Source organism: Copidosoma floridanum, unplaced genomic scaffold (assembly GCF_036245765.1).
Source record: "Copidosoma floridanum isolate Cflo_tuat_1 unplaced genomic scaffold, Cflo_Japanese_pri ptg000012l, whole genome shotgun sequence".
Taxonomy (NCBI): domain Eukaryota; kingdom Metazoa; phylum Arthropoda; class Insecta; order Hymenoptera; family Encyrtidae; genus Copidosoma; species Copidosoma floridanum.
The window spans coordinates 7404819-7423970 of NW_028321889.1; the positions used below are offsets into that span (position 1 = coordinate 7404819).

Sequence of the window (19152 nt, forward strand, 5' to 3'; positions counted from 1 at the left end):
AAAAAAAAAAAAGATCGATGATGATAATTATTTTTCTTCATGTTTTACCAAAAATCAAAGTTCAATGTAAATAAATGAATCTTACGCGCTCATATTATGCTATAGCCGTTGAGGTTGCCTTAGGCAGTTTTTAAAAAATCGTGAAAGATGCCAGTCCAGTAAGAATAAAGTATTGAGTAATCAGACACTGTACCATAATGCAAATACCACTGTAAACTATAACGAGACAATTGAATTTTCATTCGTAGATATAGCCAACAGAAATAAATGCACCACTAAATAATCCACACTTTCGCCATATTTTAACGCAAACAATTTTTTTTGTTCTTTTGTTTTGTTTTCGTAGATAGTGAAAAAAAAAAATTTGTAAAGTCAATCTACTGTATAAAGTATAAGTATTTACAACAGAAAAAACGCTATTTTTATTGGAAGTGTATAATTTTTGAAAGAACTTCCAATAGATGCTCCGAGATTAACGTCTTGCAATATATTGTTAAATTTGCGATTTTCTCTTCGAATCGCGCCTGTACTCAATTGAGCTTTCCGTTTTTATTTGAGCCAAATTCCTAATCAAATTTAGATATCCTTTAACAATTAAATTATAGATCTGTTTTTGAGAAAATAATTCCGTCAGTACTTACAACCACTGGTGACTGATTTATGCAATATACTTGTGTATAATTTGTTATACCTAAAATTTCAATGGTTACATTTATATGATTTTGAAATTGAAAATTTTAACCTTTGCCTGCGATAGAATAAGACATGCGTTTGTTGTCTAGATAAATTTATTCCTTTACACGTAAAGGTGGCTTGTCAATTCCATGCTTTGCAATGCAGTACATATATGCCGTACACAATGTTTAGTTGACAATAATTTAAAACGAAACATTATATCGTCTACAACATAGTTATTTATTAATTTACGCATTTATTGTGTTGTGTTGCTGTTATTATAATTAAAAATAAAATGGCTCGAGTATATGGCTTTAGAGAGATAAAAAAAAAAAAAAAAAAAGATAATCAAGAGAAAGATGATGATAAACTATGACGCTGATTGGTTTTTCAGTCATCGTTAAATGTTGTTGATTATGCATATTATATCGTATATTGTAAGGAACGAGTTAAACTTAAAATCGTGGATAAACAGCAAAATCCAACGTCTTCCAAAATGACAATTAATAATATTAATAATAGCTTACATGTAAGAATAAATGCAACGTTGATTTAATCGTTTATTAATTTAAAGTTTAGGTGCGTGCAACGCATGTGAAAAAACAACATTGCGTACCACACATTATGAAAAAAAAAAAAAATTACTTATTCCAAATTACCTTGTGTATATCAATGTCTAATAAAATAAACTGCTGTTACCTCACGCTGTGTTTAACATTTATTTTGAGCCCATACCTCAGTACCCATCCACATTTTTCATGAGAAGGTGGTACATGAATTATTACGAATAGCCACGACACTTGCGCAATTCAGCTGTAAAATGTTGAGTCAAGTTCGGTAAGAGTAATATCATCAAGTCCTCGGACATTCCAAAATACTTTGATCGAATCCACAACAAAAACAGGGAAGACCTGTTTTGCCGTCGGCGACGGGTGTGACTCGAGTCGTTGCATACATTATCGGGAGTAAGAGCCCGTCGACCTCGAGGCGAGCCCCCATGCGTATGATAATCCACGGAGATGCGTATACACACGTAACGGACGATCTAGCGCGACAGAGTTACCTTGCCTGGCATCCCGATCGAACGTTGTTTCACGTCCCAGAAATGAAGTCTTTCATCGAGTATTCCGCCGATTGCGGGTTTCCCATACAAAATCTGCCGTACGGTGTATTTTCCACCGCCAAAAACGTAAGTCTTATTTTTTTATTTTTTTATTTATTTATTGCTATCTCTGTAAAATCCAAGTCATTTCGGGAGGTTACGTGAATGGAATAAGATAACTGTGCGTGAATCGGTAATAATCATTTGACGCTTCTCAATAGATCATCCATACAATCATTCGTTATCTATTTGTTTACACCGATAACTAACACCGACTACATCTAATAGAAATAAAAATCAGCGTTTACTGGTGCGATATTTATGAGGAATCGCGATATTTGCTTCGATATGAAAACAATTTTTTTACTCCAAAATTTCCTTCGCCGCGAGCCATCTAACGTATTCGCGATGAAAAATATGAGAGAACGTTGATAACTTAGAAATCTACGATACCGCATAGTTTACCCGGCCGGTATACGTGATTAACCTATTTTAACATCTGCTTGTAATGTAGTAATCCGACATACTTCATTGATTTTGTAAATGAAACCTTTATTTCAAAAATACATGTATCTTTAACAGCCTGACAAAAGAATCGGTGTCGCTATTGGGGACCAAATTTTAGATCTATCTGCGACAGCGCATCTCTTTACGGGGCCATTGTTGGCCGAGAAGCAAGACGTTTTCCGCCGCGACTGCCTCAACGACTTCATGTCGCTCGGCAGACCGTCGTGGCGCGAAGCCAGAGAAACGTTACAAAACTTGCTGTCCGCCGAAAATAAAACACTACAGCAGCCAGAAATTAAATCAAAGTAAAAAAAAATGTTTTGTAATTTTATTAGTTTTTTCAAACTAAAAGTAAAAAAGAACGACTGTGAGTACGTGACGTGATTTCTACAGAGTATTCGTCCCCCAAGCGGAGGCGACGATGCACCTGCCAGCCAAAATCGGGGACTACACCGATTTCTATTCCTCGATCCATCACGCGACCAACGTCGGAATGATGTTCCGCGGCAAGGACAACGCACTGATGCCAAACTGGTAACAAGCAAGCATTAAACAAAATCAACAGCTCTATTGTCTTGGTAAATGCAAAACAATTCATGATCTTCCAAGGAAGCACTTGCCGGTCGGCTACCATGGCAGGGCCAGTTCGGTCGTAGTCTCGGGCACGGCACTGCACCGGCCTCGAGGCCAGACGCTCCCGGTCGAAGGCGCGGCTCCTCACTTTGGCCCCTCCAAGAGCATGGACTTTGAGCTGGAGGTCGCCTTCTTCGTGGGCGGCCCACCTACCCACCTCGGAGATGCGATTGATGTTAAAAACGCCCACGAGTACATTTTCGGGTTCGTCACCATGAACGACTGGAGCGGTAAATATACAACGAAAAATTTTTTTTACCCATACGCACGAGTATGTTCGGAACTCAGAGAGCGGTGGCCTCGTTTCAGCACGCGACATTCAAAAGTGGGAGTACGTACCCCTGGGTCCGTTTCTCGCGAAAAATTTCGGCACCACGATAAGCCCCTGGGTCGTAACGGTCGAGGCTCTCGAGCCCTTCAAAGTCCCAAACATGATCCAAGACCCCGAGCCGTTTGATTACTTGAGGCACAAGAACCCCTTCAACTTTGACATCAATTTGGAAGTTGACATCAAAAGTAAGTCGTCGCAATATATATACGACTTTTGGTAGTGTTGTGTGTGCCCAATGACATTTGAGATTTTTACTTTGCGTAGCTGAGAATGGCACTGTGACCACGATTACTCGTAGCAATTACAAATATTTGTACTGGACGGCGCAGCAGCAACTCGCCCACCACACCGTTACCGGCTGCAACGTCAATCCCGGCGACCTCATGGCATCCGGCACCATAAGTGGTGAAGTTAGTACATTTGTTTTTTTTTTCTCTTACTGTCCATCGATTTCTTTTACCAATTGTTATACTATTAATATCATCGTGGTTGTAGACTCCCGATTCGTATGGCTCGATGCTCGAGCTGTGCTGGAAAGGTACAAAACCCGTTACCCTAAATGACGGCAGTCAAAGGAAGTTTTTACAAGACGGTGATGAAGTTATTATTAGAGGTAAATTTAATAACTACGTTATTACAACTTTTGTCTAATAAACCTGTAGTACACTGCAACTTATGAGCACAAAAATTTTAGGTTTCTGCGTTGGAGATAAGTACAAAATAAGTTTTGGCGATTGCGCAGGAAAGTTGATGCCATCAAAGTATAAAAATTAATGTTTAAATGGTGCTAAAGAAATTTTGTCGCTCAAATATTATTAAATGTAAACTTGAAATAATTGTATCTCTCTTTTTACCATTCCCGTCAAACATTCCAATCAGTAATAAAAGAAATTTAGCATGAAATGGCTTCGTCAATTTTCAATATCTCCTAAATTATTAAAAAAAAAAAAAAAAAAACACACCAAGAGCCCCTGGAATATCGATCTTCCGCGAGGGCAGGTGTAGAGAAGGTGCTCTATACAACATACGCAGGTGCGCGATCAATACCTACTACAGTATTCACCTGGCTCCGGTCATGACGAATTCCATACTGCGGTAAATATGTGGTTTAACCCCCATTTCGCCTTGTAAATGTATATAATATATATTTTTACACGTAGTATTTTTGTTTTCGTTATCAAAACCACTACAAGATTTGTGCAACCTGTTTTTGTATGCATTATATAATCACGCAAGAAAAATTGCACTTGTGCGCAGAAGCTTGCAAGCTCTCGAGTCGCTGGGTAACCAGCCGATGGCTCGCTGGGAGGTACCCCTGAACGATGGGGTGCACGTTATCGAGTTTGAACACGGCACGGCGACCGGGAGACGCGTAGTTCGCGTGGATGGCAAGGTCCTGATCAACCGCGAGTGGATGTTTCGGCTGGTGGGTGACGAGGTCTTTCAGTTTGGCGACGCCAAATTCGTCATCAGAGTCGATCCCATACCTGGTCTGTGCCTACACATTACTCGCCACTTGTCCCTCCTCCTGCCGCCCAACTCATCATATATTCATCCAGAGTTGCATGTTTTAGGCTTGAAATATTCGTACACCTTGTGGGTCAATGGCAAGAGTTTCAAGAACTTCATTCAATCCCAGTCTAAAGTACTTGAAACTTGGACGACGCTCATCGGTCAGAATGAGTATAGGATTATTTTAGGTTCGTAATCGTATTGTTTTTCAACTCAAGTGATACGTGGTTATTGTTATTACGTGATTATTAATTTTCTCGATTCCTCAGACAAAAACACGCAAAATGTATGGATCAACGGTGAACAGGTCGAAACGAAGGTAAAAAAAAAAAACAAATTTTTATTAAAAAAGTTGCGGATGATTTATTTAACGGCGAATTAAAATTTCAGGCCGACTTTATCGACGATGGGGCTGAAATAACTTTTACGGTCGCGGACGTACCCGCAGCTATACAATCGTACAGCTCTGGACAAAGGGAAGTCGGTCTGAAATATGTGCTGTACGTAAACGACGTGGAAATCAAGGAACAAGATTTGCTATCGACCATAAATGCCGAATAACTATTTGTTAATTATCGCACTTTTGTGCAATTGTGCCTTAAAATTTTATTTTCATCATCAAAGATCAGCGATTGTATAACTTCGTGTTGAATTACAGAAAATAAACCTCTCAATGTTCCGTTCCATCGGCTAACTTCTCAAAGTAAATAATTAACCTAAATTTTCTTTTTCAACTTTGATAAAAAAAAAAAAAACCTTTAAAAAAATAAAAATAATAACCGCAATGGCACAACGGACGAGCGCTTTGAGCACAGCTTCGAGATTCGAAGGAGCAGACAAGCTAGAAACACATTACAATGGTGAGAAAAACTACAGAAAAACCAAGAGGGTGAACAATGTGTTTTTTTTTTTTTTTAATTTATAAATACGCGCATGATATATGTTGAAGAAATGACCGACGACGATTTGAGAGCTTCGGTGGAGGAAATGACGCACATCAATAGGATGTTAACGACAGAGAACGAGTTGATCGAGCAGTTCTTGCGTCGCAAAGATCCTCAGAGTTTGGAGAGTAAGTGAGATACATACATATACATATATACCTGTACTTGACAATGATACCGCGGAGGTGATCGATATTTTCCACTCTTCGCTTATCTCGCGGACCGTAAATTAACCTGATGGGAATTTATGTACGTGCGCGCGTGTCGGTAACGATATAATTATAAAAGAGCCCCTTTGCTCGCTACTGCACCGTTTTCTCCTCCCACTGGAAAGAAGCACATATTGGTAAGATCATGAATTGGCACTTGAACGCATTGATGATTCTCCTACTTTGTCATCAATGCGTCTATTCCGCGCCATTGGAACCGGCACCCGTGACCACTCCTGCTCCGCCGAAGCCGCACCAATAACCCAAAGGTACCTCTGTAACCATCATTATTTCAACGAATACAACAATACAAAGCCTCTTGCGTTCAACTAGCAGGTCCTCCTCCACCTCCACGTCCCGATGGACCAAAGCAACTGGCCACTCTGAACGGACAACAAAATTTCCAAGCGCTTCAGCAGACAATCTACATTTTCCAGTACAAACGGAGCGAGGAAGTCCCAAAGGGCCCACGCTGTCGCAGAGGAGCTTACCTCGGACGAGCATACGTCCAACGCGAACGAGTAGCTCCTCCCTCGCGTTTAGTTATCTGTAAACCACACGTACACGAGTAGACAGACGCAATAAACGAAATGAGAAAAAAAAAATTATATATAAACATCTACATAGGTGTACGTTTTTCGAGGGTATAAATAAGTAAATGGTCCTCCGGTCGGCAGAGCTGTCCCTGATCGTGGAGTCAGCCCGCCAGGCCCAAAAGATCTCGCGCCGGCACGGCTCGGGCGCCAGTCTGCCCGGGAGCTACGCCAAGAGCGCTTCGTCCCGCACCGCCTCCGGCAGCCAACGGCTCTCGGTCGCGGCCCCCGCCGCCAAGGGACTCACCGCCAAGTAAGCCGCGCGCGCGTACCGTTACGGGTGAAGCCTAGCGTGATGGGCTGCCGCGCGTGATGCCTATATACCTGGAAAGAAAAAGGGAGCTCTGCGCTTCCTTTGTTTTTTTTTTTTTTTTCCTTGGAAAGGCCCAATTAAAATTAACCACGGGCCTGCTTCTTCCCGACTCTCGAGCAGATTGACGGCTGCCCACAGGATCGAGTTGGCCAACAGGGAGGTGGACCTGATGCGGAGGGAGTGGGCCAGCTTCGAGGGCCGGTCCAAGAAGGAACGGCTGAACGGCGAGATCCGCCTCGAGGAGCTCAAGTACCGGCTGAGGGACATTGACGAGGCACTCCGGAACTTTGAGGCCCAGGTTGTTCGACAGGTGGACCCGATAACCAAGAAAATCCCCGCGGAAAAGCTCGTGAGGTGAGGCTCGTGCCCCTTTTTGTCGCAAGGAGAAAAAAAAAAAAAACAAAATGAATTTCACCTCGCGAAGGTTCGTGGAGAACCAGCTGAGGTTGGCGGAGGAGGCGAACGACAAGCTGAACCTGAAGATGATAACGACGCGGCAGCTGATTCGCCAGGCCAGGAAGCAAATAGACCTGGGAGCGGAGGTGGGGAAGACCCTTCGGCCGATAGACTTTGAGCAGGTGGCCATCGAGAACGAGCACCTCGCGGAGGAGAACGAGAGGAATGGCCGGTCCCTCGAGGGCCTCAAGCGAATCAAAAGTACGTTATAACGATGATGTTTGCAAACGGTGACCCGTCGAGCGGTGGATTAACGCGCGGCGAGTTTATACAGGGCATTACAGTTTGGCGCTAAAGTATCGCAAGGAGGGACTGGCCGAGAGGAAGTCGAGGCTGCGGGTGATCGAGAGGAAACTCGAGCTGGGGGAGCGCGAGAACGTCGACTTGGAGCGTAGGAGGGCAGTGACGAGGCGAGAGGTGAAATGGACGCAGAGCCGGCTGGACGATATTAAGGAGCTGCGGGAGAATTACGAAAAACCGGAAGTCACCGACTTCCTTCGGGTTCAAAAACAATTGCAGGAAGAGATTAGGAGGCACAAGCGGCTCAAGCGACGGCGGAAAATTCAGCTTTTCACGCTACGACCCAAGAATTGAATTTCATCCTCACTGTATGTATTTGTTGCTTTTTTTTTTTTTTTTTTTATTTTTTATTATTTGGGACCTCGTAAAACTCGCGTATACACCTACATATATATGCCATAGTACTGCAGAGTCAATTTGCAATAATAGGAAGGAATAAAAAAACGAAAAAAAATAAATACAAGTGTACTTATAAGTCACAGCCAAATCTCCAAGTTGTCCAAGAAAGTATTATAAACAGGAGGATGACTACTGTACATACTAGTCTTTGCAGGTAAGGTATGAAGATAATATGTATGGATACACAAGTAAGTACTGGTAGGAGATTTTGGCGCGTGTGCGCGCGGTCACGCTTCACGCACCGGCAGTGCCTGTCCCTTCCTTCTCCGGCGTCGTCGGCGATAGACTATACGTGCTCCTCTCCGGAGAGGCTCGTCCTAGATATCTATGGGGAGCAGGACGGAACGAAAAAAAAAAAAAAGAGCCGTTCGACTGCGTGAGCTCTCCCGCATTACGGTCCGTGGACGCGTACCGGCAATGTCCTCCCTTGCCACGGCGACAAACAGTTTCTAAGGTAACCGCGGGACTCGGAGGTTTTGGGGGGGGATTTTTGTTGTTGCTCGGGTGCAGAGTTGTCTTGTTTTTTTGCGAGAGACATAAAAGTGCTTGGACCGCTCGAGGTGCACGCAACATGAAGACGCCAAGCGCCCTGGTCGCCTTTCAAGTCCTCCTCGCTTGCTGGTGCTCCGCTCGATATTTAGAGGTAACGTTATTCTTTATTATATGGAAGTTTAATAATACCTTCAGCGACTCACATCTCCATGGGTTAGTTTCCAAGCATAGTTTCTTCCTGATCGCACTTATAGCAGCGCTTGCGGGTAAAAATAACGGCTCAGTTTTAGATAATGTAAATATGTTATCAAATCTATACTAATTGGTTTCACCTTTCTTTGCACACTTTTTTTTAGTGAATTTGTCGTTTCTCGTTTCAAACGATTTCAATTGGAAAATAAACAAAGAAACACAACAACTGCGTAACTCCGAATTTTTTTTTTAACAAACATCACCCAGCCGTGCAGTTGCATCAAGTTCGAGCAAGTTCTATAAAGAGCGTGGAGTTCGAGGAAATTTTCGCTGTATAATTTATCGTACGAAAACCATTGTATTTAAAATGTTTTGCTTGAAACGAAGACTGTGGACAACAAAGTTTTTTCGACGCATCGGTAAAGAAAAAAAAAAAAAAAACCATAAAAATCATCACTATACTGTATAAACACAATAAATGGCACAAATAAGACTCGCTGCACCAATCGCTCGCGTATACTCTGGTATCATCCTCATTATCATGATAACGAAAGAAACTCGCGAGGTGTGAAATCATCGCGTAAAAATCGGCAAGAAATAAGTGCTACGAGTATATTATAGTTACCCAAGACCATTGTCCGTCCACCAGCGGCAAGCTGCTGCAAGATTTAACGGTACATAGGTACCTATGCCCAAGATGATAGCGTTCGATAAGTATATAGATATACGGCGTCTCTCTCTTTCTTCTGTTCTCTCGGCGTGGACGGCAAAATGCCCATTGTTCTTCAAGTACAACCATTAGGACTTTGACAATATACAGCTAGGTTAATCAGCGCAGGCAGGCATGCGGGGAGTTGTCGTTCGAAATGGTCCCTCCCCCCAAGTGAAGACAAACAATAACACCTCGACAACTCCGTGCGGATATTTTACTCATACTTGTTGTAATCAACACGTTCAGATGCACACGCGCGCTCGGAAATGTACATACCTGTAATATGTCACGGCCGCGATTTAATGGTCACTCAAGTGTTTGACAATGTCCCATTCGACAAGAGTACAATTTATGATGTACATATACCTACCTTTTATATCATTGTACATATGATATTGCGTATAGGGTTTGAACGTGAACTTGGGCGAGGCGCTGCAATTTCTTCGCGAATACGATCGCGAGGCGTCGGGCTTGTGCTACAGGGTCATGACGGCGCAGTGGAACTTTGCCACCAACATTACCGATCACAACAAGAGGAAAATGGTGAGTCCAGCTTTTCAGGTACATTATTGTCCGATAGAATAGTGTGAAATAGCGCGCGAATAAAACAATACGTGTTATACGGTGGCGGGTCCAGCTGGAGGAGCAGTCGGCCAAGGTGAAGTTTGATCGCGCATCCTGGCGAAAGACCGTTAGTTTCGCTTGGACGCGGATAGCCGATCCCTTGGCGAGGAAGCAGCTCAAGATGATCGCCGTCAAAGGTCGGCACGCGCTTACCGATGACAAGTTCAACGAGGTAAAATATACCCGATCCACCTCTCGATAGTTTCAAGACAACGGCCAACAATAAATATTTACACCCCATGTGATTGCAGATGCACCACCTGATTATGGAAATGAAAGAGTTGTACAATAGAGTGAGGTTGTGCCCGTACCGAAAAATCGGAGCCCCCTGCGAGTTGAGTTACGACGCTGGTAGGAATATTATTATTATTATGTGCGCCCCTTATTTTATCCCTCTGTATATGTTATTGTCTTTGGTGGTGGTAGGTAAAAAAAAAAAAATAAACGTGGTTGGACACTTGGGAATTTGTCAAGTCCTGTTTAATGCTGCTTTTTCTAGATTCTTATAATTATAAAATCACAGATGTCGCCGCGATTATGTCCCAATCGAAGGACTACGACGAGCTGTTGCACTACTGGCAGGCGTGGCACGAGGCCTTGGGTCCGCCCTTGAAGAACAAGTACATCCGATACGTCCAGTTGGCTAATCAGGCGGCCAAACTCAGCGGTGGGTATATAAATCACACTAAAATAACGGCTGTGTTTTACGTTATACGTTGTTGAAAAAAAAAAAAATCCAACGGTGCAGGATTTGCCGACGCGGGTGACCAGATGCGGGAGATTTACGAGGACGACTACTTCCAGCAAAACATCGCCGAGGCGGTGTCGGCCGTGACGCCGCTCTACAAGCATCTCTTCACTTACGTGAGGAGCCGGCTGATCGAGAGGTACGGCGACAAGATACGGCCCGACGGGCCCCTACCCGCCCACGTGCTCGGCAACATGTGGGCCCAGAACTGGGAGGGGATTTTCCAGATCGCCCAGCCCTTTCCGACCGTCAAGAAGCTCGACGTCACCCTCGACTTGATGCTCCAAGGTTTCACGTCTCTCAGGTCGCTTTGACTTTGCACTTTGCCACACGCACGCGTAACATATTGTATATTCATTATACGTATGTTTTTTTGCTCGTGCATTTTGGGTGCAGAGTCTTTCAAATGGCGGAGGAGTTCTTCACCTCAATGGGAATGAAACCGATGCCCCCGGAATTCTGGAAATACTCGATGTTCGAGCAACCGATCGACAGAGAAGTCAAGTGCAGCGCAAGCGCCTGGGACTTTTGCAACCGGGCCGATTACAGGTCGATACTTATTCATCATTCATATTTCGCACTCGAGCAATCATTGAAGGGTTTTTTTTGTTTTTTTCAATTGCAGGATCAAGCAGTGCACGAAAATAAACACCGAGGACTTTATATCGACGCACCATGAAATGGCCCACGTGCAGTATTACTTGCAATACAAAGATCAGCCGTACCTGTTTCGAGGCGAGGCGATGCCAGGTGAATACAAAAAAACTACTTTTTGCTTTTCAATTCAGATGACGATTTTTCGCTAAAGTATACCACACAATCTCCAAAGGGTTTCACGAAGGCGTGAGCAACGCGATCGGCCTGTCTGTTTTTACGCCGCAGCACTTGCACAGGGTTGGCCTTTACAACAACTCCACGGACGATTACGAGGGCAACATTAATTTTCTGATGCTCATGGCTTTGCAAAAAGTCGCCTATCTGCCGTTTGCCTACATAGTCGACCAGGTGGGCAATCCCCCTTTTTTTTTTTTTTTCCTTCTTCACCAATCTTGCACAATTTTTCGATTGATTTTGATTTTCCCTGCAGTGGAGGTGGCGCGTGTTCAGCGACGGCGTCGCCGATATGACCACCAGGTGGTGGGAGCTGCGACTGCAGTACCAAGGCATACTACCGCCAGTCCCGCGTACCGAGAGGGACTTTGACCCGGCCTCCAAGTACCACGTACCCGCGGATCTACCCTATTCCAAGTACACCACCATTCCAACTCTAAATATCTCTAATTTTCGGGCGATGACTGTACATATATGTATAACTTGTCTTGCATTTTACAGCTACTTCGTCGCAGTGGTACTTCAGTTCCAGCTTTTCGAGTCGCTCTGCGACATCTCCGGGCACACGGGGGACCTGCACACCTGCGACTTGTACCGGTCGCGAGAAGCCGGTCGATTATTATCGTTAGTAAAACACGAGATGATTTTCATCTTTGTCTATGTACGGATGGAATAAAAAATGTACATGCTTTGACGGCAGGGACGTGCTGTCGGTGGGTTCTTCCATGTCGTGGTCCGACGTGATAAGGCAGATGACGAGGGGTCGGACCAACAGGCTGGACGCGGGGGCCCTGCTGAGGTACTTCAAGCCGCTGATCCAGTTCCTCAAGCGGCACAACCGGCTGGAGCCCGTGATCGGCTGGGTCACGAGTCAAGAGGACGCGGGTACGTCTGTTCTTTTTGGCTGTATGCTTGATTTTTTTTTTTTTTTTTTTTTTTTTTTTTTTTTGCCGCGTCAGAAGCTAAACCTTTCCGAACTTTGGATTGTGCAACTCGAGTATAACGTTAGGCATGTCTACGTCGTTTGCAGCGCTGTTCTCCCACTGGTACCTCGGCGGCGCGAGTTCACCGTCGATCGCGGCGCTTCTTGTGCCCTGCCTGGTGGTCGCTCTGTTCTTCCATCGGACGCAACAGCGATGAGGCTAATAGTGCGGGGACAAAAATTGTTGCTTTTGTTATTATTGTTATTATATCGATGATGAGTAATTTATTGGTAAGTGTAAATAATAATGGATACGCTGCTGCATGTGTGTATGTTTTTAGTTTGAACGTTATGAGCAAAAATGTGAACAAAAAATATACAGGTATTAGGTTTCTGGAGAAATATCTTTTGCAAGGTTTTATTTAAATTATTTAACCGTTTTCACCGAAACTGATAATCTATGTGTACAAATTGATATCATTTTGAATTTTTCATAAATGCTTTGAATAATTACTTAATACGTCGACCAGATTTTATTGAGTATTATAATTTTTGTACATACGCATATTTATACCCAAATGTTTATTAAAATTTTGCAATAAAATGTGTGTAATTACAAAAGTAGGCTAATAGTTACTCTATTTACTTTTTGAAGTTAAATTAGAATAGCAAACGTACTGTACGTACACAACGTTAAATTAAGTACATAATTATTTTATTCATATGTATAGTTTGGATTTTAATAGTAGTCGTAGATGTGAGATGTCCTTTAGCACTCATTCATTAACCATGAGCATTTCTAGGAAAATTTTCGGGACAAACGAAACTTCAAGCTGTACTGATTTACTGAATAATTTATTGATGTATTGACATTTTACTTAGGATAACGATAAAATAATATTCTAGTTGTCTTGACAATTTTTTCAAGAATTTGATAAATCTGTCGTTTCGAACATGTTTTCAAGGTGACAGGATTTCTAAAATCGAGACAAATTCGAGAAAAAAATTTCACTAGTCTAATGTGCGCCGTAGTTTCTTAAAGTTATTTTCACCTGCACAGAGAGGTAAAATAATATCTCTATTTTTAAGAGGTATTTAAGAAAAAAAAGACAATTTTTATGCTGTGGAATGTTTTGAAAAATAATAGACACATTACGGGTGATCTCCATCTATTTCTAGGGTACTTTCTTTTACATGAAAATCTGCATACTTATCAAAAACATATTGAGCCTTGTAATATGCAGCTTTTACAGAAAAATTTATATTGGCACGACTTAAATGCACCAAACTGTATTATTTATAATAAGGGCAAGCTATGATAAAAATATTGTATTTGTTTTTTATCAAGTAGATATTGAACACAGCTAATGCAGTTCATATACTGATGGAATTAGTGTATTTCTAATTAGTATTTGTTACAACGGTATCAAAGAGTCTAATACTTTCTATAAACCATACCATTTTCAGAAATACTTTTTAACTTTTTTTAAACTATCATAAGAAATGTAAGCTACATTGTGTTCAGAACGATGCTATTTATTTGAGAAAAAAAAAAAAAAAAAAAAGATACAGAAGTATGGCTTATTACGTGACATGATTGTATACATCTCCCTATCACAATTTTCACCATCCGTCCCAAGTATCACGATGAAGAAAAGTCCATAATCCCATTCAGACCTTTTGCCAGATCAAAGTCTTATTATTAGCCGGCATGTTGATGCTTTCAAACAGCTGTATCCCATTCTCTCTGGCGAGCTTCTTCAAGTCTTCGATATCTCGGACGCCCCACTCGGGATTCTGAGTTCTCAAATTCTCGTCGAACCTGACGTTGCTCTCTGGCGTCAACTTGCCATTGAAGGCATAAGGCCCGTAAGTGAAAAGAAAAGCTTTGGTCTTCAGCAGGTGGCCGGCATTGCGAAACAGGCCCACAGAGCACGCAAAAGGTGAGATGTGCATGAGATTCGCGTTGTAGATGTAGTCGAAGCTATTCTCCCGGAAAATCTTGCCTTGCCCAGGCCAGGTGCGAAAGTCGCTGGTGATGTCGATTATCACGGGCTTCGCGACATTACTTAGTCCATGACAGTGGGCTTCGATGCTCTCCAATAAGCGGTTCTCGTACTCGGAGGGGTAAAACATGACTTGAGGAAAGTGGGGTGCGAAGTGCGCTACGTGCTGGCCGGATCCCGATGAAATCTCGAGAAAATTTCCTTGATGTAAATACGGTGATATCACGCCAAGGATCGGATCGGCGTTGCGATTGGCGGCAGGATAAATTAGTTTCGCTGAAGCCATCGAGCTTGATCTGCAACGATTCATTAGTTAGTTTAATGTTTAAGATAATTTTGCATTCAGCAACCATCAGTTCTTATTCATACTTTTGAATCACCAAATTTTTAGTTTCAATTTATCAAGTTCAGAGTTTTCAACATTCCAATTTTCTGGAACAATTTTGTTTTCTCAAAAAAGGTAAATTTATAATTGCAATCTGATACACAAATTTTGTTCAAGTTTGACAGTTTAATCAACAAGTGTATTATTAAGAATTATTTTAATTTTGTATCAAATTACCTATGAGACGCTGCACAATGAATTATATTCATTTTCCATGAAAATAAGTAAAATGAGCTGAAAAGATTATTTGTTCATTAACATGAAAATAAATTGATGTGTTTAGTTTTTTAAAAACAATAAGGAAACTTAAATAATAAATAAATATATCTATAAGTACATTAATTTTATTATAACTTATTTTGAGCAAATAAGTCACAGACTTCGTTATTATAATACATTTTGGAAGATATGAACAGTAATTTTTCTTTACTTAAAACAATTTAATCACTATTTTCTTCCTTTGATTTTCCTTTTTTTTTCACAGCCCTATCCACAATTTTCTTAACTTTTGTCGATTCACTCAAATAAACAGAATGCCCAGTTTTTTTTAAATGTTCAAACAGTTTATTTTTACTAGGAAACTCTTGCTTGCACACTGCACAAGTATCATCTGGATGTTCCACTTCTGTTGATTTCGTTGCTTTTCTTGTCCTGTCATTTGTTTCTCTTGCTTCTCCAGCTGCCTGTCTCTGAGCTTTCCTCAGTTCCTTGGCTTTTTTGCCTTTCTTCTTTCCTGGTACAGGAGATACGGTTTCCTGAGGGGAATCATCGTCGCTCTCCTCAGCTTTACCCTGACTTACACTTATACTATTGGAGGCAGTATTCTTTACATCCTTTTCAGTATTTACATCTGTACTAGTTTGACTTTTAGGGGCAAGTTTATCAATCATGATTTTTCTCTGTAGTTGCTTCTTGCGCTGTTTTTTTGACAATCCCTGTGCAAGATCCATCTCTTTTTCTTCTTCATCACTGTCTTCAAGAATTGACACTCTGGCAAATTTGTTCTTCTTTTTTTTTTGTTTTTTCGATTTAGGCACAAGATTATTTTCTTGGTCGCTTACCACCTCTTCTTCTTGAGTATCGGAATCATAGCCATCTTCATTGTTTTTGTCCTCCGACTTACCAAGAATGTATCCTTGGCTAGTCCCAACTGGAGATCGAGCTCCATCAGGAACTTTACTGACTTTATCATCTACATCTGAGCCTGACATTTTTTCTCCATCAGACGTTTTTGCATTTTTATCTTCTTTGGATGGTGGGGGTGGGTTCAGTAAAAAGTCAGGCATTTCTGAACCTGTTGCAAGCTTTGTGCCAGGAGGCAGTTTTGACTTTAAATCAAAATTTTCAGAATCGTCATCTTCACTCTCATCTCCGCTTTGGTATTTAACATCTTCTTCAACCATCGATGCTTTCAAAGTAGCGAAATTATCCTTATGTTTTTTGGAATTCTCATGATTGCTGAAAGCTTTTTGGGTTTTAAACAGTTTTGTACAAGCCACACAATAAAGAGCATTAGAGTCTTCTACGGCAAAACTATCTTCTTCGCTGGATAACTCTTCTCCAAATTCCGCTGCTAAAGTTGCTTCAATGTTTTCAAGCTCTGACTTCATGTTTGAAAATTTAGACCACTCGGACTCTTTGTGATCTTTCAGTTGTTTTTGACGCTCCAACAACTGTTGCTTCTTTTTTTCTTCATTTTTCTTTTTGTTTTCTTTTGCTTTTTCTTCAAGCTTCTTACTATGAGCTTGCACTCTTTTGTCACGTTTACGTACAAATGCCACTAAATTTCTTACTTGCTCGTTTCTCTCTTTCTTTGCCTTATCCCGGACTTTTTTGTTTTCCTTTTCCATTTGCCTAAGAGTCCATCTATTAGGAGCTTCTTTGATGTTGTAGACTTCTAGCCATGCATAAGATCTTTTAGTGCTATAGCTTTGCCAGTAGCCATAAAACCTGTGAACAACCTCTTCATAGGGACTCTCCGAGTTACCAAAACTTGGAGCCTCTTCATCTGAATCATCTTTGTTGAATTCTTCATCCTCAGCAGCTAACTTTTGAAAAACCTTACGATACACCGTGTAAAATCCTTTCTCATCATCATTGTAACCCTTATAGCAGGAGGTAGAAAAATATCGGAACAAATCTATAGCATCGTCTTTGTAATCGTCTCCAATACCACCTTTTAATATAGCCTCCCTGTGATTGTCATACCACGCTCGCTCGTGATGATCACTCAGTACCTCATAAGCTTGCTGTACAAGTTGGAATTGTTCTTTGGCTGTTTCTTGGGAATTCAAATTTTTGTCTGGATGCCATTTTAAGGCTAGCTTACGATAGGCCTTTTTAATTTCATCGTCGTTGGCATTCCTAGGAATTTCTAGCACCTCGTAGTAACATTTCATCTTACTTAAAAATTAAATAGCTTCAACCAAATATATTTATTTTCAACTACTACGTTTACTAATTAAACTTAAAAACAGGCTAAGGCTGCATTACGTAAGAAAAATGACTTAATACAGTGGATATCAACAAAAAGGGAGTACTTAGTAGTTTTCCATTTTTTCAAAATTGTTTGTTTAGTACACACTGTGCATTAAAGTAGATACTTTTGCTTCAAACACAGGAATGGCACAATATTTGATATCAAGGTCACATTAGCTGGTGGATTTTAATTTTTTCGTTAATCTTTACTCCTTAACAATTGATGTTTGATAATATTTTTAACTGAAACTTTGAGTTTTTAAATTAAACCAAGCAACGAAGCAACAGCAATACTAACACAATAAAAACAGATCAATCACCATAAAAGGCGGCGGCACCTCCCTTGGAGGTTATGGATTGTTAGTTTATACTTGCATGGTGTGTGTGGGGGGACTCCCCTAGTAAAGTATATATATAGTAGCAGTATGGGTGATGCATATATATATATATACATTTAATATACTATAAGCGTGGGTGTAATACATGTATTGAATGTAAGATGATGCGCGTCACGACCAACTACACATTGTAAACGGAGCGAGGCGAAAGTCAAAGCAAAGAGCAATACTTATATATACTTAGATAGAATGTCAAATGAAATCGCAAGAAATACAATCTCATGTATATATAGTGAAGCTTAGTAAGCAGAAAAGTGACTTATTTTTATCTTGTGCTTACCAACTATAGTTATATAGGCTCTTCTCTCTCTCGTCTCTCGACTGATACAGCGCCACTTGCTGCAACGTGGTGGACGGCCCAAGTACAATCAGTTGAGTAATAATATTTAAAGTCTTCTAATCTTCATTATACTTTATTTGTTAACAATCATAGTCTCAAATTCACGCTCGTAAGACTTAGTTTTTTACATTTCAAAATTGCCATACCAACGCGCGTCAACAATGCGATAAGCATCGATTCATCAAAATATTTGACACCTATCGCAAATAAATCGATACTTATCGCGCGCACTTCTCACCGTGTTATATAGGGTGTGTTCCAGTAGCGCTCTCCGACAACTTACCGACAACTTAATTATGTCTTGCGATATCTTGCGTCATATTTAAGTTGTCGGTAAGTTGTCGGAGAGCGCTACTGGAGCCGTGCCATATAACTTTTTTTAGCTTCGCGGGCCTATGTTATAACATAGGCCGATGTACAGAAAAATAGTTATATGGTACGGCCCCAGGAACACACAGATACCATTCCGACTTTCCTGTTTTATTTGGTCAAGTGTTATACCATTATATGGTATAAGTGATGGTATGAGTGAGTTATACCATTCCGCCGTTCCTATATTATAGGGTTACTGGGGGTGTAATCCGCAATCGCCGCCAGCAGTTACATATGTACGACGTGACAACGTTGCGTGGTTGGGGGCGCTACTGTCGATTTACTGGTGATGTGATCCGCAATCTCACCAGCAGTAAAGCAGACGACGTCCGTCTACTTGCTCTTTTTCGTGACATTTTCCGACATTCTGTCGTCTGCTTTGCTTTGTTTACAATCAGAAAATGTCACGAAAAAGAGCTAGTAGACCGACGTCGTCTGCTTTACTGCTGGTGAGATTGCGGATCACATCACCAGTAAATCGACAGTAGCGCCCCCAACCACGCAACGTTGTCACGTCGTACATATGTAACTGCTGGCGGCGATTGCGGATTACACCCTGGGTTTTACCATTTCAACGTTCCTATTTTATGGGATTACTGGGTTATACCATTCCGCCGTTCCTATATAACGGGGTAATTGGGTTATACCATTCCGCCATTCCTGTTTTTGGGTCAAGTG

At 41.4% G+C, this 19152-nt stretch overlaps 6 protein-coding genes across 6 annotated transcripts; 4 read left to right on the plus strand and 2 right to left on the minus strand.

Moving 5' to 3' along the window:
- Positions 1-1743: 1743 nt before the first annotated feature.
- Faa (fumarylacetoacetate hydrolase) lies at positions 1744-4116 on the plus strand. Its single transcript, XM_014364574.2, has 8 exons — positions 1744-1864; positions 2360-2589; positions 2678-2818; positions 2894-3147; positions 3227-3433; positions 3513-3658; positions 3744-3861; positions 3943-4116. The coding sequence occupies exons 1-8, from the start codon at positions 1781-1783 to the stop codon at positions 4020-4022; spliced, it is 1260 nt and encodes a 419-aa protein (XP_014220060.2). The 5' UTR covers positions 1744-1780; the 3' UTR covers positions 4023-4116.
- A 207-nt stretch (positions 4117-4323) lies between these two features.
- LOC106635698 (fas apoptotic inhibitory molecule 1) lies at positions 4324-5368 on the plus strand. The gene is made up of 5 exons (XM_014347770.3): positions 4324-4343; positions 4506-4738; positions 4823-4948; positions 5030-5079; positions 5151-5368. The coding sequence occupies exons 1-5, from the start codon at positions 4324-4326 to the stop codon at positions 5319-5321; spliced, it is 600 nt and encodes a 199-aa protein (XP_014203256.3). The 3' UTR covers positions 5322-5368.
- A 343-nt stretch (positions 5369-5711) lies between these two features.
- LOC106647873 (cilia- and flagella-associated protein 263) lies at positions 5712-7851 on the plus strand (the record flags this gene model as incomplete). The annotated part of the gene is made up of 5 exons (XM_023389113.2): positions 5712-5832; positions 6591-6759; positions 6940-7173; positions 7244-7476; positions 7550-7851. Coding segments are annotated over exons 1-5 (1059 nt in total), but the record flags the coding sequence as incomplete, so codon positions are not given.
- Positions 7852-8545: 694 nt separating this feature from the next.
- On the plus strand, positions 8546-12713 carry LOC106647872 (angiotensin-converting enzyme). Its single transcript, XM_023389115.2, has 13 exons — positions 8546-8617; positions 9776-9913; positions 10008-10166; positions 10246-10345; positions 10518-10661; positions 10743-11046; positions 11139-11291; positions 11368-11492; positions 11572-11747; positions 11830-11990; positions 12075-12197; positions 12274-12458; positions 12583-12713. Exons 1-13 carry the CDS (start codon positions 8546-8548, stop codon positions 12711-12713), a joined length of 1971 nt encoding a protein of 656 aa, XP_023244883.2.
- A 1366-nt stretch (positions 12714-14079) lies between these two features.
- LOC106647943 (methyltransferase-like 26) lies at positions 14080-18072 on the minus strand. Its single transcript, XM_014364528.2, has 3 exons — positions 18043-18072; positions 15064-15120; positions 14080-14797 (listed from the first exon to the last, which is right to left on the minus strand). Exons 2-3 carry the CDS (start codon positions 15093-15095, stop codon positions 14167-14169), a joined length of 663 nt encoding a protein of 220 aa, XP_014220014.1. The 5' UTR covers positions 15096-15120; positions 18043-18072; the 3' UTR covers positions 14080-14166.
- Positions 15201-18050, minus strand: LOC106647871 (dnaJ homolog subfamily C member 21). Its single transcript, XM_089590339.1, has one exon. The coding sequence runs from the start codon at positions 17283-17285 to the stop codon at positions 15327-15329; it is 1959 nt and encodes a 652-aa protein (XP_089446465.1). The 5' UTR covers positions 17286-18050; the 3' UTR covers positions 15201-15326.
- Positions 18073-19152: the final 1080 nt, after the last annotated feature.